Below are 18,443 nucleotides of genomic sequence, written 5' to 3'. Positions count from 1 at the left end.
GTTACTATTGTTTAAATTTGGTCTTCTTTTAGTAATCATCCACTAATAAATATTACCTTCTTTAGCTCTAACATACATGTAAAAGTTCATACCATTTTTTTTTTTTTTTTTTGGTAACAGAAAGTTCATACCATTTTTTGGAAGTAAGAAGCAGACGACACATTTGCTTTTTGCAAAGCAAGAAAGATTCCATGTGTTCCATATATTGACACATGAATGAAACAACGGTGAGTTCATTATCATATTACATCGATCGGGAAACTTCAATACGTTGAAATGACACGCACCAACCAAAAAATCAGCACTATGCAGTAAGACTATATATATATATTACAGTTCTATGAATCAATGTGTATGATGAGATCGATTTGATTAATTATTTTAATAACTTTTTCACATTTAACTCTTCAAGTTTTTATTTTGGGTGCAAAAATATTTTTTAAAAATGTTTTACCCATACTCATGGCAGTTGTTTTATTATCTCTTTTTTTTCGTAAAAAATCTCGCACGTTAGAAAGAATGAGACGCAGAAGTTGCAAATAAAATTTGGCTTACTAAAAATTTAGTAGTGTTTGGTGAAGATTGAAAGAAACAATAATGGGAAGATAATAAGATAGTAAAGATTGAAAAAAACAATAATGCAAAAATAATAAGATAATGATAGAGATATAAGTTTGACATCCTAATTGGTAAGCCTAAAGTTGCTCCTCTTTTTGAGTTGGAAAATGAGATGGCACCAATAATGACGTACACCAACTCTCAGTCGCCATATATTGCCCAATAATGCATCTTCCTATCAGAGTTGATCAAATGATTCAAATAAAGTTACCCTCGAGGCATTAGTGGGTCTCGCTTTTGTGTCTCTCTTTTTCTATTCCAGTTTTTTTTTTTTCTTTTTTACACACCCAGTGTTGTGCGGAAAAAGAAATGTAAATAGTCTCACGTCAGCCAAAGGGCAGAGTGTGTTCTTAAGCAATTATTTGGATGATGTAAGTCAGTGAATCCCGCTTCTAAGCATCTCTCCTATTCGTCTCTATCAGTGTCACTTCTCTCTTTCTGACTTTTCATTGTGTAGAAAAATAAATAAATAATAATAATATAAATTACACTAAAGGCACCTTATCTAATTAGCTGTTGATCCATATGACAAAAGTTTCCCAATAATTAGTTGTTCTCACTTTTTTGGAGAAAGTAACATGCTCAAGAAAAACGCCAAATAAGGCTGTTTTGTCTTATGAAAGATGAAAATCGATCTTACGTTATTATTTCCACATTTGATGTAAAATTACAGTTAATAAAACCTTCTTATTTGTGAACAGTGAATATATAGGCACTCCATAGATGCTAGAACAAACGTTTGATCCACCTTCGAAAATTAGAAAAACAGTAGTAAAAAACAACTCAAAAGGCAAAACCAACTTCAATTACGAGCGAGAGAAGCTGTTGGGCATTTTCACGAAATGCCTGAGGAAGATATTCCAGAAAGTTAATAACAGGAAGATAATCCCAACAATCGTTGCAGTGCCTCTCCAAATGTCTCGGAAATATGTTGTCGTCAAGGTTGCCATATTCCGATTCCAGAAGTTGTCGTAGTGCTCATTAAGCGTTTGGCACAGTTCATAGTAGCATGAATCTTCTGCTACAATATGATGACCAAGTTTGTTAACAAGTCTTGCCAGTGCTTCATCGCTACCGAGCTGATTAACAATAACCTTTTTATCAACTAGTAGATCCACATCTTTTTCAGTGTTGATAAGGCAATCCAACAGCAGAATGTAATTGCAGATGTATGCCTCTTTCGGATAATGACACTGCTCCAAGGCCATGATGTTTCGGAAAACACAGTTGGTTTCGTGATCTACTACAAATGCAGGGAGTTCCAAGAAGGGTTGCATGTGCTCCAAGAAGATTATGCATTTCAAGCATGGTAGGCAATTCAAGAGCCATGAGCAATTCAAGTAAGGACAATGTTCCAAGCACTTATCTGTTAAAATGTAAATTAAATAATTAAATTAATTAATTAATTAATTTTTTTTTTTTTTTAAAAAAAGGTTTTGACATAAACGATAATTTAACATGGTATCAGAGCTCAAAAGTCCTAAATTCAAACTTAAACTCTATCAATTCACATCTCATCAGTCAAAGAATAGACGTCCGTGTGTACAGGGCACAATTGCTTCTCAACAATTGCTCCCTTAACGTGAGGCTCCCGTAACTCGAATCCATAACGCTAACTCTGATACTATTTATTGAATCAGACATTTGAAAACCAATTAATGTCCACTAAGAAAAAGCCAAAACTTTAATTTTAGAGCATTCGAAAGCACACCCGCAAGACATGTTTTAATTAAGAGCAGTTTCCGTAAGCGAAACGACACTGTTGCAACTTAACATACATGTTAGGCCTCACTAATTAAGAGAGAGAGAGTAACATTACCCTTTTGGAATTTAATGTCAAGTAGGTGTCTTTCTTTAACTTCTTTGAACTTCACCCCAGCCTCGTCAAGCTTTGTGGCACTGCATAGTCGATCAATGGCCTTCTTATCTTTCTTCTCCAGTTCTAATGGATAGAAAAAATATCTCAGCAAATCGGTGAAATGTTTAATTGCTTTCCCAATAACCATGACGGTTTTTGGCTGCTGATCATATTTATAAAAGTAGTTGCGGCAAAGAAAAAGAAAGGAAGAGCCATGGCAGACAGACATATATAAATCCTCAAGAATAAAATAAGGAAGCTGATTCTCAAGAAGAAGCAAGTCATGCTGTATACCATCCCTCAGCCAAGGCTTGCTCAAAATATAATCCTTTTCAGATTCTTCCTCTTGAGAATTCCTCCAGAAGAGCTCAATTATAAAGATACCATCCAACATAACCATTTTTATGAACTCTTCTCTGCTGAGTTTTGAGGAATCCGCATAGCAATGACGGATATTTACTTCTTTCTTTTCAATGAGGCTTGCAAGATACTCCTGGCTCTTCCCAGTCCTATAACAGAAGGCCTTCAAATATCTCAGTTTTTGCTTTTCCATGTCCCTGCATTCTTGCCTGCGGTGATGAAGGGGGCCTATTGAAATTAACTTAGGGGTATAGGCATCTTTGTTTACTTTGCGAAGTTTCTTTGGAACCCTGTAGATGCAGCACTCCGGCCACTCGGCAGGCTCCAGATCTGATGGGATATCAATCACAAAATCTTCGCATTTAAGACCCTTTTTTTGATCATCACTTGCATCTTCGCAGGCCATCTTCTTTCTTCCTCAGGTTCCTTTTCCTATGGAAAGATTCTGGGGAGATAAACGATAAAGTGTTGGGTATATTCAAGTATATATATTAAATTGTATTAAAGCTTCCAGCAAATCCTTCATAATATACTTAGATTCGACTATTATTAGCAATTTTTTTCATATATGGGATATTGTCATTTTGTAGTTTTTCATTCAAATATAATAGTAATAAAATAATATTTAAAGAAAATATAGAGTAAAGTAAAGCATAAGTTAGAATATGTATGAAAAAATAATAATTAAAGTAAAAATTTATACTTTTTCAATAACGATTTTACCTACTTATGCCAAAATGCTCCGATTAAACTAGTTTTATTTATAAAAATGTTAAGAATATTAACCAAATAAACCTAGACTAAATATAAGATAAAAAATGAACCCTAATATAGAAAATATTTTCTAAATAATGTAACACTAACAATTAACCATCACTAGCGATAGAAAAGAATCAAAATCCATGGTGAAGGTCGGGTCGAGTGTAAAAGTAGCACACATCATCATGAGTACTCGATTATTATTAAAAAAAACACATAAAAATTATGTAATTAGTCTTCTAGTGCCTATTAAATGTCATCTTTTTAACCTTTATTTTGGTATAAACTCACTACTATAACACAAAATTTCCGTCATCTGTTATAACACGAGCAGTAGAATATATGGAAAAAAAAAAAAAAAAAAAAAAAAAAAAGATGTAGAATAAAGAACCTGCAAATGCTGCTGCCAAGAAAGGTCTTCACTTCTCTTCAGTGCTTGAGCACAGGAGAGCTCCTCTCCTCCTTTTAAATGCCACACTCATCTGCTGTCTCTTCTCTCTTTTTCTCACTGATAATAATATCTGCTGTCCTCTCTCTTTCCCCCTCTCTCTCTCTCTCCCGCTCTATTATAAAAAGATTAAAGTACATAATGCTTTATCAAAATAAAGAAGGCCACCAACCATGACCATGAATATCCCATATAAACAGCTTCACTGAAAACTACTGTTTCCCATCCATTGTGTAAAAGATTGTTGAAAAATTATGATATGAACACAGCACTCAGCCCGAAAGTCAATATTCTCTTTTTTACCCACGCCAAATTCGTTCAACTTTTATGGTTGTTTAATCGGAAATGGACTTTTTTTTTTTTGGTCTCATATGCTTATCTTTTAACTGTTTATCTCTTCACCAAATTCATTAAGATAACTCGTATCATTACATGACGACACATAATTTGATAGGTAATGTTAGTTTTTACACATATTTTTTACAATTATTTTATATTAGTTAAAGTAATGTGTTTTTTAGTGTTCTATTTTGTTGTTTTAGCACATATCATAAAAAGTTATTTAAAAAATATTATGTTAGTCAATATAAAATAAGTGTAATAAATAAATGTAAAAAATAAATTAACTCAATTAAATAGTAATTTGCCATCCTTTGCCTCGCCATCTTTATGTTTTGTACTTTTTTTAAACTCTTCAAACTATCATTCTAATTTTACGCGATCGAATTTATAATCTACTTAAATATTTTGATTTTTTTTTTTGCGAGATGTAAATTAATTAAATGAATTTTTAATAAAAATAGTTGTATAATTTATAAGTTTCAGTTGCAGAGATTTATGATTTAAATTTACAAGTAAATTAAGATGATTCATTTTTATTTTTTTTTGTTAAAGCTATATATTTCATCTACCCATCGACGATCATTTAAAGTTTAAATGATGTGTCACGTGTCTCTGTTTATAACCATTCATGTGTCTCTGCTCACCTTCTCTTGGTTGTTGAGCATCAATCAATCGTGGCTGCCAGAACTTTCACCAAGGTAGGTTAATGTTGTTTTGTCGCAGAAAAATAAATGAGATCTGCAGAATGAAGGAGCACTTTATTTAAAATGGCTGAATGGGGGGGATTCACGTGGTGTATTGAACATAACACAACGTTGGAAGAATAATATTGTGCACAATACTAGGCGAGAAAGCAACCTTGTTGATCATCATTGAATCAAAGCAGCACTTAAATAAGTTATGAATTTAATTTAGATTAAAGAGATTTTTAATTGTAATATTGTATATTGACTTTGCATTATTAAGAACAACAAGAAGCTCTAGGCTTTGTTTGTTAAACTCTTTGGTACTGTTCATTCTACACTATTCACTTCATTTTTTTCAAAAAAAAAACATTTTCACTTTTATATCAAATCATTCACTTTTTATATCACATCATTTACTTTTTATTACTATTCAAATAAAAAAATCACTACAAAACAAAATTTTTTACTTTCCAATACCATTTTTTCATTTTTCCATATCAATCATTATTAATTTTTTTTTACTCTTTTTATCCATGAACAGTGCGGTGAAAAATGAACAGTGCCAAGGGGTTTAACAAACACCCCCTTAGTTTCATGATTATAAATGAAGTTTAACATTTTTTCAAAAAATCACAAATGATTGAACTCTGAAGGACTGGGAGGAGGAGATGAAGTGGTTGTGATGGTCGAGGCGGACTGTATAGGTGATAAGTAAAAATTAGATTTTTTTTTTTTTTAGATGTGTATGAATATGTGACATCCATATCCATACATAAGTTCTACAAATTTAATGATAAATTTGCATATCTCTTATACGAAAATGGACAAAAGACATAGAAAAACCAAAATCAAATATTTTTCTTTTTCTTTGAAATTAACCGATGATGTGACAATTAGTGTCATACTCTAAATATGAGTGGAGATTTCAAGGTAGGTTGCAATTGTTTAAATTTAATTGGTCTTCTTTTAATTAGTAAGCATCCGCTAACGCATTTGCTTTTTGCAAAGCAAGAAAGATTCCATGTGTTCCATATATTGACACATAAATGAAACAAAGGTGAGTTCATTATCATATTACATCAATCGGGAAACTTCAATACGTTGAAAAGACATGCACCAACCAAAAAATCAGCACTATGCAGTAAGACTATATGTATATATTTGATATATTAAACTTCTATGAATCAATGTGTATGATGAGATTTGATTAATTATTTTAATAACATTTTCACATTTAAGTCTTCAAGTTTTTATCTTGGGTGCAAAAATATTTTAAAAAAATGTTTTACCCATACTCATAGTGGTTGTTTTATTATCTATTTTCTTGTTAGTAAAATTTGGCTTCGTAAAAATTCAGTGGTGTTTGGTGAATAATTCTTCCATCCCGGCCAAGTTGTTTGAAATGTGATGGAAGCAATGAAAGAATTTTATGCAGCAGAACAAAAGGTTAAGAGAAGTCCGGCGCGTAGCCCAAACACTTGTACATTTAGATGGTTTCCGATGTGGTGTGATCAAAATTAACTGAAATGTGGCGATTGACAAATAATAATAATAATAATAATAATAGTGTGGGCATAATTGTTAGAGATCGGGAGGGAAAAGTTATGGAAACGATGTGCTCATCCAAATTAAGCAGAAAAAAAATCATAAAGTCGGTATAGTAATCTAATTGATGATTCCAAGGCGTTAAATAGCCTTTATTAATGACATGTGAATCACGTCAAAATGGAAGTAAATACAGCAACTCGTTTGGCGAAGGCCGCTATCCAACAGTCTAAATCGAAGAATATCATGCTTTTATTCATAATATTTTAATAGTATCTCCAATAAAGGTTGTCTATTAAAAATACCACTTTACTTTAGCTATTAGTTTCTCATTACACACTTTAACAGAATATCTATTCTAACTCTCTACTTTAATAAAATATTATTTTTGTTGAGATTCAACAATGTCGTTGTTCTGCTCACTTGGACGGCTCTTAAATACCTTGTAGGGTGCGATTTTGAATGCCATAAAAAAATTTGGCTACATTGAACAGAAAGAGAAAGGGAGAGAAATGAGAGAGAAAAAAGAATAAAAAAATTTAACAAATTGCTACATTGAATTTTCAAATATGAAAGTTTACTATAGTAAATTTTAGGAAAGCTTTAGTTTAAAAGTGTCTACTAGAGCTCCAAAAATAGTTATACTAGCTAACTTTAAACAAAACTTCTATTTTAAAGTGACTTTTAGAGATGCTCTAGAGTATTTATGTTTTCACTAATTAAAAATAAAAAGAGATACATAAGTAAATATCTTAAAATTAATGTAAATTTTTTGAATAGTTTCTTGTTCTTTACTTTTATTTTAATGCGGTACAATGAAGATTTTCCCTATAGTGATGTTGCCAGTTGGTTTGGTATTGATTGAAGTTGACACAAACACAATAATTGCCTCAGAAACATTTTTGGAGTCCATCAGAAGTCCTTTTTTATATGACTCTTTTGTTTGGGTATGACAATATATACATCATCACATGTTTAAAATTTCTCAATTTTATTATTACTCAATGAAGACTCCAGCAAAGATGACTATTTATCGGTCTTTGAATAGAAGATTTTTGTTTTGTATTTTTTTGTAAAATTGTACTTACTGATTTTTATTTTATTTTATTTTTTTATTAATGATAATCTACAATATTTTCTTTTAAAAAAATATATCTGATAAGATTTAACTTAAACGATGTTTCAACGGCCGAGATTTAATTCCACCCACCTTATGAGCGCCACCTAACTTTCATGAGCCACATGCCAGTCAACATGGAGCACAAAAGATGGGCATAATGCTGCATTGAATGTGAAAGAGCATATAATTGATGGATAGAATTTTTGTTTCTCTTTCTTTTTATTTTCCGAGCATGAAAATTAATTTTATTTATTAAATTGACATCTGTTTAAAATATATGTTATATATTATACGTTATATGAGTAAACTCAACTAATTTGTGATAACAATTAGAATGGTATTTTTCTTCAAATTTAATAAGAATTTTTTTTTTTAATTTAATTTATTAAATTAACATGTATATAAAATATATATATTTTTAATTAGTTCATGCGTCAATTTTATTTAATCAAAATGTTTTTTTTTTTTTTTGTTTCGATAGAAAGGGATGTGGTTGACATAAAGCAACAATTGACATAAAGCAACAATTAATGTATAGAACTTATAAATATTGACACTCTGTGTCTCAAATATATGAAATTTGTAATTAAATAACATATACACTAACGAAATTTCATATAATACTTAGTGATGATGCCAAATTACTCTAAGTACATATGACCCATATGTGTATTTTATTTTATTAAAATATGTATCATTTCACAAATTTTTATTTATCGGCCTAGTGGGACAAAAATACTACAAAACTTTTTATAATATTGTTGTACAATATTAGTGCTTTTTTTTTTTTTTTTTTAAAAAAAAAAAAAAAATTCTCTTTGATATCAAATGACTAAACTCTTTGAATGGGTTATATATTGAATAGAAAATAAAAAATAAAAAATAAAACTTTATATATTGAATAACATTAATATGATGATTGTCAAATAACTATTTATTCCGAAAGCTTAAGTTGTTATCATGTTAAATCATTATTTATTTTAAAAATTTAAATTAATAATTTTTTTTTAATTATTTAATTTATATTCTAATAATAATAAATTTGTTCTTCAATCTTATCATCGTTGAAGTGAGAGCAAACTGTGGAACACATGGAATCTTTCTTGCTTATAGAAATTCTAATCTAAATGAGAACTATTATAAGAGGAAACCTTACAATAGGGTTTCAGTGATAGTCTATTATTTCACAATCTTATATATAATATAAGATTGAAGGCGTGAGAGTCTAAAATTAACAGAGTTAATTTTATTTCTTCATAAAATGAGATGGTTTCCTCAAACACACCCAAAATTGGTGATAGACCAAAGTTAGGTAGAAATTGACCGACAACCCATAAGCTGATAATAGTATTATGTCGTGAATGACGTATCCAGGGTGATCTCATTCCGATCACGTCATCTAATGCTAATCAACTAAACTGGCCTGGTACCACCGGCGCCGGCTTGATGGAGACAAGCACAACGGAGATGGAAATTGGTAGCTGGGAAATGGCAATCATGATTCAACATCTCACGGTTTTTTAATGTAATTTTCTTTGTCAAATTTTTAAGATGTTAATTAAGATTTTTTTTTAATTTTTTTTTTTAAAAATTCAATATTTGTGACTTTTAGAAGGCATTTTAAATGTGTTCATTTGAATGAAAGAACTTTGTTAAACTTTTAGAAGGCATTTTGGTTCAATGCTTCATGCTCGAACGTTAGGGGATAGCGTTAATATTGAACGTTTGGTAGTTCATACACGAACGTTCAAAAGTTCTTCACTAGAGTTTGACTCGAACGTTCGATTACGCAACTTTGAACGTTGGATCAAAACCCTTAATGAACTTGCAATTTGCAAACCCATTAGCCTTTCTTAAGCTAACTACAACCTCAATAAACACTTGGGGTACTAAAAATACTTGGGGTACTATAAGACATAATGCATCAACATATATAAGTCAATGTTTCTCGTTCGATACAACTGTGTAGACGATATGTAACCAGTGTGTCTTGTTCGGAGTAATATCGTTTGAACGAGCTGCCAGTAAGATGAATACAATCAAATTGAATTAGAACAATTTGTTTTGATGAATATTTAGGAGTCAAGAAGATTATATAGACTAATGTATGGATACAATATAAATTAAGAAAAAGTATGGAATCAGATGTTCAATTCCGGAGATTAAGCTAAAGATGTAAGTATAAACTTATTGACTACACGTCATTTTACAAAAACATGAATTGTTTATGAATTTTTTGAGCCCGGTTATTTTGTATATGAGATTGATTATAGTTTCAAATGTTTTAAAGTAAAATATTGTTTATGAAAAAGTTGACATTTGGAAGGAAATCAATTTTTCAAAAATTTCATGATATTGCATGTGAAAACTTAGTGGTTAGGGGAGGGTTATATGCCTAGCACCCCTATGTTAAGAAGAGAGAAATAAAGTTTCGTAATAACTAAGCGGAGAAGTGGAGCTATACACTTTACACCTCAGAGTTATAAAGGGAACAAATTGTAACAACCGGTGGTTAAGGGGGGGAATATACTTAGCAAACTCTAACGGTCAAGCGGGAGTATGGATACACTTGTCAATGTGTAAAGGAAAGTGAATAATGTTGCGTGAGCATTTTATTACATGTGCACATAAGATTTATTATGTTTTATATGTTGTTTCCATTATCATGTTATGAAATGTTTTTTTGCTCCATATTATGGTTTTTCTATCAACTATGACATTTTTGTGTCAAACTCTGTTTCGAAAAACTCTGTACTAATAGTTGTTATTATAAACACAAGTTAGAGGTATTTCAAAAAGGGGGCTCATATTATAAATGGTCAGTAGACTCATACATTTGCTTGTAAAATTGTTGTAATTTCACTGATGTTGCAGGTGAACATATGTGGGGGTGGTTCGACCACTCCCATCACATTAGGATACATATATGAACTTAAGTACAGATACAATTTTGGTACCCCAACAGTTGCTTGGGGTGGCTGGGCTATCCCGTCACATTAGGATACATATATGAACTAAGTACAGATACAATTTTGAGACCCCAACAGTTGCTTGGGGTGGTTGGGCTATTTCTGAATTTTACAAGGATGGATCGGCCACCCCTAAAATTAACCACCCCCGAAATTAACAATGTCCTTTCAAGGTCAGCAAAAAAACGGAAATGATCATAAATATTTTTCATAGACATTAGCATGCATTAATTACCCCGGAAGGCCAACAAGCAAGATCTTGAGCTCGGGATCATCCCCTTTTCTCTAGCTTTACCTCCGAAATTTTTTTTTTCTGCGACATATATCTTCAAGGATCCCCAGTGATCCTCACCTAGTTTCTTGTGTGTTTTTTACTTTTGCTTAGAACAAAAAACACACATTAGCACAGAGCAATATTGAGAGGATGGTCCTGTTCTCTTAGCCACCCTCCAGTAAGACATGCCCTCAATGATTGAGGTACAGGTGTGCGCTCCTAATTGCTAAGCCTAAAGTGCTCCTTTTTTTGAGTTGGAAAATGAGATGTATGGCACCAATAATGACGTTCAGCAACTCTCAGTCACCAAGTATTGCTCAATAATGCACCTTTTTTATTCATTTTCTACTCTTCCAGTGTTGTGCAGCAAAAGAAATGTGATTAATTAGTCCCACATCGGCCAAAGAGCAGAGTGTATTCTTAAGCGTCGTAAGCAATTATGTGGATGAGGTACGTTAGTGAATCCCGTTTCTAAGCATCTCTCCTATTTATCTAAGTCACTGTCATTTCTCTCTTTTTGACTTTTTATTGTGTAGAAAAATAAATAAATAAATAATAATAATAAATTACCCTAATGCAACCTTATCTAATTAGCTGTTGATCCATATGACAAAGTTGCTCCCACTTTTTGGAGAAAGTAACATGCTCAAGAAATACGACAAACAAGGCTGTTTTGTCTGATGAAAGATACGTTATTATTTCCAAACTTGATGTACAATTACAGACGATAAAACCTTCTTATTTGTGAACAGTGAGTATAGTGTCACTCCATAGATGCTTGGAACAAACATTTGATCAACCTTCGAAAATTAGAAAAACAGTAGCAAAAAACAACTCAAAAAGCAAAGCTAACTTCAATTACCAGAGCGAGAGGAGCTGTTGGGCATTTTCACGAAATGCCTGAGGAAGATATTCCAGAAAGTTAATAACAGGAAGATAATCCCAACAACCGTTGCAGTGCCTCTCCAAATGTCTCGGAAATATGTTGTCGTCAAGGTTGCCATATTCCGATTCCAGAAGTTGTCGTAGTGCTTATTAAGCGTTTGGCACAGTTCATAGTAGCATGAATCTTCTGCTACAATTTGATGGCCAAGCTTGTTAACAAGTCTCGCCAGTGCTTCATCGTTGCCGAGCTGATTAACAATAACCTTTTTATCAACCAGCAGATCCACATCTTTTTCAGTATTAATAAGGCAATCCAACAGCAGAATGTAATTGCAGATATATGCCTCTGTCGGATAATGGCACTGCTCCAAGGCCATGATGTTTCGGAAAACACAGTCGGTTTCGTGATTTACTACAAATGCAGGGAGTTCCAAGAAGGGTTGCATGTGCTCCAAGAAGAATATGCATTTCAAGCATGGTAGGCAATTCAAGAGCCATGAGCAATTCAAGTAGGGACACTGCTCCAAGCACTTATCTGACAAAATATAAATTAAATAATTAAATAATTATTATTATTATTTTTTTAAAAAAAAGTTTTGAAATAAACAGTAATTTAATATGGTATGAGATCTAAAAAGTTCTAAATTCAAACTTTAACTCTATGGATTTATCTCACATCGGTGAGAGAAGAACCGTCCACGTGAGTAAGGCACTATTGCTCCTCAACAATTCCTCCCTTAAAGTGAAAGGCTCTAGTGACTCGAATATATGACCCTGACTCTGATACCATTTGTTGGATCAGACATTTGATAATCTTATTTAAAAACCAATTAGTGTCAAATAAGAAAGCCAAAACTTCAGCATTCAAAATCACACCCACAAGACATATTTTAAGAGCCATCTCTGTGAGCAGAACGACATTGTTATACCCAAATACAAGTGTTAGGCCTGACTAATTAAGAGGGAGTAACATTACCCTTTTGAAATTGTATGTCAAGTAGGTGTCTTTCTTTAACTTCCTTGAACTTCACCCCAGCCTCGTCAAGCTTTGTTGCACTGCATAGTCGATCAATGGCCCTCTTTTCTTTTTCCTCCAGGTGTGATGGATAGAAAAAATACCTCAGCAAATCTGTGAAATGTTTAATTACTTTCCCAATAACAATGTTGGTATCGGGCTGCCGATCATATTTAGAAAAGTACTTGCGGCAAAGCTTAAGAAAGGGAATATCCTTGAGCACTGTTTTCAGGTCTTCTTTGTGTACTTTCTTGATCATTTGCTGGCCTTCAGCACCAGACTCATATAAATCTTTAAGAACAAAATATGGAAGCTGATTTTCAAGTAGAAGCAAGTCATGCTGTATACCATCCCTCAGCCAAGGTTTGCTTAATATATAATCTTCATATTCTTTCCTTTCGTGTTCTTTCTTTTCCATTTCTTTCTTTTCGTGTTCTTTCTTTTCAGAAGTCCTCAAGAAGAGCTCAAGTATAAATATGCCATCCAATAGAATCATGTTTACAAACTCTTTACTGCTGAGTGTTGAGGTCTCTGCATAACAATGGCGGATTTCTATTTCTTTCTTTTCAATGATGCTTGCAAGATCATCCTGGCTCCTCCCAGTCCTAAAACAGAACTCCCTCAAATATCTCACTTTCTGCATTTCCATTTCCCTGAATTCTTGCCTGCAGTAATTATGGAGAGGGCCAATTGAGATTAACTTAGGAGTATAAGCTTCTTGGTTTACCTTGCGAAGTTTCTTTGGAACCCTGTAGATGCAGCACTGCGGCCACGCCGGTGGCTCAAGAACATATGGGATGTCAATCACCAACTCTTTGCATTTAGGATTCTTTTTCTGAACATGAGTTACATCTTGGCAAGCCATCTTCTTTCTCCCTCAGATTCCTTTACCTAGTGACAAATTCTAAACAATGAAACATAAGTACTTGTTAAAGTATTAATTAAATGATTAAATTTATTATTTTTCATCAACTTAAATGTATGGAATGAGTATTGTGAATGCCCATGAGATACAAAATAAGGTACGAAATAAATTCTAATATATAAAATATTTTATAAATATTGTGACAAACAATTAACCATCACTAGCCATAGAATTGAATCAAAATCTACGAAGCTTTTTTTTTTTCTGACCACAAAGCAATTTCAATAGCATGCACAATTTGCAACGGTTCCAATTTTGATATATCCATGGTGAAGATCAAGCCTACCGTTATAGTAGCTAACCCGAGTACTCTATTATTATTTAAAATTGTTGGGCATGTAATTGTGAAATTTATGTTTCAAATTAAAAATATAAAAAATAAGAGTAGTTAATATGCTTAAGCGAATCTAAGCCAATTAACTTAAATTTTTGGACTAAAAGTGGTGTCGTAATATTTATATTAATTTTCTCTTGTTTTCCCTTGGTATTTCTCTCCCTAACAAAAATAAATAAATAAATAAACATAAAAATCATGCAATTAGTCTTCTAGTGCCTATTAAAGGTCATATTTTTCACCTTTATTTTGGTATAAACCCACTACCATATAAAAATCATGCAATTAGTCTTCTAGGACTATAAATACAGAGTTCATATAACAATCCAAGTATATGAATTCAAAAAGTATAGGATTGAAGAGAGAAGACATGTGTTCTAAAACCAGGAGTAGAATATATGAAATGAGAGATGAAGAATAAAGAACCTGCAAATGCTAGCTGCTGCCAAGAAAGGTCTTCACTACTCTTCAGTGCTTGAGCAGAGAGCTCCTCTCCTCCTTTTAAATGCCACACTCATCTGCTGTCTCTTCTCTCCTTTTCTCACTGATAATAATATCTGCTGTCCTCTCTCTTTCCCTCTCTCTCTCTCTCTCCCGCTCTATTATAAAAAGATTAAAGTAATAATGCTTTATCAAAATAAAGAAGGCCACCAACCATGACCATGAATATCCCATATAAACAGCTTTACTGAAAACTACTGTTTCACATCCCTTGTATAAAAGATTGTTGAAAAAGGATTATGATAAGAACACAGCACTCAGCCCGAGAGTCAATATTCTCTTTTTTACCCACGCCAAATTCGTTCAACTTTTATGGTTGTTTAATCAGAAATGGACATTTTTTGTCTCATATGCTTATCTTTTTAACTGTTTATTTCTTCACCAAATTCATTAAAATAACTCGTATCATTACATGACGACACATAATTTGATAGAAGTAATGTTAGTTTTTACATTTACTTTTTACAATTATTTTATTTTCGTTAAAGTAATGTGTTTTAATTGTTCCATTTTGTTTTTTTAGTACATGATACGAAAAGCTATTTAAAGAATAAAATAAGTAAAATAAGTAAATATAAAGAATAAGTTAGTTCAATTAAATAGTTTACCATCCCCTCTCCATCATTATGTTTTGTACTTTTTTTTAGGTAAAATATATATTTTACTCTCCAAACTATCATCCTAATTTTACTAGCTCTTTGAAACTATAACTCTCTTGCAACTCGAATTTATAAACTACTTAAATATTTAGAATCTTTTTTTTACCCTCAATTTTTTATGGAGTTTGGAGGTAGCTCTAACACCTCTTCTCAGTAGGGGGGTGGGTGGGTGTAAATTAATTAAATGAATTTTTAATAAAAATATTTGTATAATTTATAAGTTTCAGTTGCAGTGATTTATGATTTAAATTTACAAGTGAATTAGGATGATTTTTTTTCTTTTTTTTTTTTTTTTTGGTTAAAGCGATATATTTCACCTACCCATTGACGATCATTTAAAGTTTAAATGATGTGTCACGTGTCTCTGTTTATAACCATTCATGTGTCTCTGCTCACCTTCTCTTGGTTGTTGAGCATCAATCAATCGTGGCTGCCAGAACTTTCACCGAGGTACGTTAATGTTGTTTTGTCGCAGAAAATTAAATGAGATCTGCAGAATGAAGGAGCCCTTCATTTAAAATGGCTGAATGGGGATTCACGTGGTGTATTGAATATAAAATACAACGTTGGAAGAATAATATTGTCCACAAGACTAGGCGATCGAGAAGCAAACTTGTTGATCATGATTGAATCAAAGCAGCACTTGAATAAGTTTTGAATTTAATTTAGATTAAAGAGATTTTTAATTGTAATATTGTATCATTGACTTTACATTATTAAGAACAAGCAGCACTAGTTTCCTGATTATAAATGAAGTTTAACATTTTTCCAAAGAAATATAGGAAAACCAAAAACAAACATTTCTCATTTTTTTTGTAATTATTCGAGGATATGACAATTGACAATTAGTGCAATCCCTTAAAGAGTAGTAATTAACTGCACGTTGGCGTGCATGAACAGTGTATACGCCAGTGTTTTATATCATTATTATTATTATTTACTGTTTAAACAATATTTTAATAATATTTTATAATATATGAACACTGGCGTGCGCATTGTTCATGCATGACAGTGTTCAGTTAATCACTACTCTACCCTAAATATTAGGAGAGATTTCAAGGTACGTTACTATTACAAGTAATGTTAAGTATCATCTTCTTATTCTCTTAAAATCCTTATAAAGCTGATGTGGCTTTTAAAATCACTATTAAATTTTAAATAAATTATACTTAAATTGGATTAATGACAATTTTGAAAGACACATCAACTTTAAAAAAATTTCATAAAAATAAAAGGATGGTACCTAACATTACTCTACTATTACTCCTTTAGCTCTCCGGCATGCACATAAAAATTCATCCCGGCCATTTATTGGAATTTGGAAGTAAGAAGTAGACATCACATTTGCTTTTTGCAAAGCAAGAAAGATTCCATGTGTTCCATATATTGACACATGAATGAAACTAAGGTTAGTTCATTATCATATTACATCGGGAAACTTCAATACATTGAAAAGACATGCACCAACCAAAAAATCAGCACTATGCAGTAAGACTATATATATATATTTGATATATTAAACTTCTATGAATCAATAATGTATCTGATGAGATTTGATTAATTATTTTAATACCTTTTTCACATTCAAGTCTTCAAGTTTTTATTTTAGGTGCAAAAATACGTTTAAAAAATGTTTTACCCATACTCACGTACAGTGGTTGTTTTATTATCTCTTTTCTTGTGTAAAAAATCTCGAACGTTTGCAAGAATGAGACGCAGAAGTTGAATGTGTGTGCACTTTCCAAATAGCCTTCATCAATCAGCACTCCGGCCTAGTCTTTTCTCACCTAGCTTCCAAGGTGTTACTAAATAGCCTTTATTAATGACACGTGAATCACATCAAAATAGAAGTAAATACAACAGCTCTTTGGCGAGGGCCGCTATTCAACAATCATTAGAGCAAATTTAAATGGAAAAATACCATGCTTTTATTCATAATATTTGAATCTTATAGAATATTCCTGCTTTCACTAATTAATGTAAATATCTTAAATTAATGTAAATCTTTTGAATAGTTTCTTACATATATTCTTTACTTTTATTTTAGTGGGGTCTCATGAAGATTTTTTATTCAATTGCATGATCCAGAAAATAGTGATATGGCTAGTTGGTTTGATATTGATTGAAGTTGACCCAAACACAATAATAGGACTCTTTTGTTTGGATACGACAATACATCACATGTTCAACACTTCTCAATTTTATCATTAGTCAATGAAGACTCCAGCAAACATGACTATTTATCAGTCTTTGAATAGAAGACTTCCGTTTTGTATTTTTTTTGTAAAATTGTACTTACTGATTTTTTTTTTAAAATTTTTTATTAATGATAATCTATAATCTATAATCTATGTGTAATTTTTTTTAATGGTGGAGATTTAATTCTACCCACTTCAGCACCATCTAACTTTCATGAGCCACATGCCAGTCAATATGGAGCACAAAAGGTGGGCAGAATGCTGCATTGAATGTTAAAGAGCATATAATTGATGGATATAATTTTTTTTTTCTTTCCTTTTATTTTCTGAGTATGAAAATCAATTTAATTTATTAAATTGGTATGTGTTTAAAATATATGTGACATATTATACAAGTAAACTCAAATAATTTGTGATAACAATTAGAATAGTATTTTTCTTCAAATACAATAATATTTTTATTAGTTCTTGCATCAGTTTTATTTAATCAAATTATGGTATCCCATCAACCAAATAAAGCAAATTTCAGTGCTATCTGATTCAGCAATCAACTTTTTGTACGTTGTATATCTTTTTCTTAAGGGTTGTTTCGATAGAAAGAGATGTGATTGACATAAAGCAACAATTAAAGTATAGAACTTATAATTATTGACACTCTCTTTGTCTCAAATATATGAAATTTGTAATTAAATAACATATACTCTAACGAAATTTCATATAGGGAAAAATTTACTTTATTCTTAAAATTTTAAGAGTTTTTTAATTTGAATTTTATTATTTAAAAATTGACAATGTACTCTCTTAATATTTTAAAAATTTTCAATTCAAACCCTCCGTTACTAATTTCCGTCAAATTGAACGAAGATCATTCCACGTGCGTCTCACGTGAAATTTTGATGCTCTCTATTTCAATTTTGTTATCATTAAAACCTATGAAATTACGTAAT

The 18,443-nt window shown here is 31.6% G+C and overlaps 2 protein-coding genes across 5 annotated transcripts; both read right to left on the bottom strand.

Moving 5' to 3' along the window:
* Window positions 1-1,285: 1,285 nt before the first annotated feature.
* On the bottom strand, window positions 1,286-14,616 carry LOC132162644 (UPF0481 protein At3g47200-like). 3 transcript variants are annotated; one of them, XM_088513242.1, is made up of 4 exons: window positions 14,596-14,616; window positions 3,987-4,012; window positions 2,438-3,281; window positions 1,286-1,984 (listed from the first exon to the last, which is right to left on the bottom strand). In XM_088513242.1, the coding sequence occupies exons 3-4, from the start codon at window positions 3,240-3,242 to the stop codon at window positions 1,425-1,427; spliced, it is 1,365 nt and encodes a 454-aa protein (XP_088369368.1). In that variant the 5' UTR covers window positions 3,243-3,281; window positions 3,987-4,012; window positions 14,596-14,616; the 3' UTR covers window positions 1,286-1,424. The 3 variants fall into 3 exon arrangements, with proteins under 3 accessions (XP_088369368.1, XP_088369367.1, XP_088369369.1); XM_088513241.1 differs by lacking the exon at window positions 14,596-14,616 and having other exon boundaries at window positions 3,987-4,190; XM_088513243.1 differs by lacking the exon at window positions 14,596-14,616 and having other exon boundaries at window positions 2,438-3,268; window positions 3,987-4,190.
* Window positions 11,660-14,695, bottom strand: LOC132167423 (UPF0481 protein At3g47200). 2 transcript variants are annotated; one of them, XM_088513240.1, is made up of 3 exons: window positions 14,565-14,695; window positions 12,841-13,770; window positions 11,660-12,399 (listed from the first exon to the last, which is right to left on the bottom strand). In XM_088513240.1, the coding sequence occupies exons 2-3, from the start codon at window positions 13,742-13,744 to the stop codon at window positions 11,834-11,836; spliced, it is 1,470 nt and encodes a 489-aa protein (XP_088369366.1). In that variant the 5' UTR covers window positions 13,745-13,770; window positions 14,565-14,695; the 3' UTR covers window positions 11,660-11,833. The 2 variants fall into 2 exon arrangements, with proteins under 2 accessions (XP_088369366.1, XP_059434374.1); XM_059578391.2 differs by having other exon boundaries at window positions 12,841-13,783; window positions 14,565-14,694.
* Between the last annotated feature and the right edge of the window lie 3,748 nt (window positions 14,696-18,443).

Source organism: Corylus avellana, chromosome 2 (assembly GCF_965113065.1).
Source record: "Corylus avellana chromosome 2, dhCorAvel1.hap1.2, whole genome shotgun sequence".
In the NCBI taxonomy this organism is placed as follows: domain Eukaryota; kingdom Viridiplantae; phylum Streptophyta; class Magnoliopsida; order Fagales; family Betulaceae; genus Corylus; species Corylus avellana.
The sequence above is the reverse complement of the archived record's forward strand: the minus strand, read 5'-3'. Positions and strand labels throughout refer to the sequence as shown.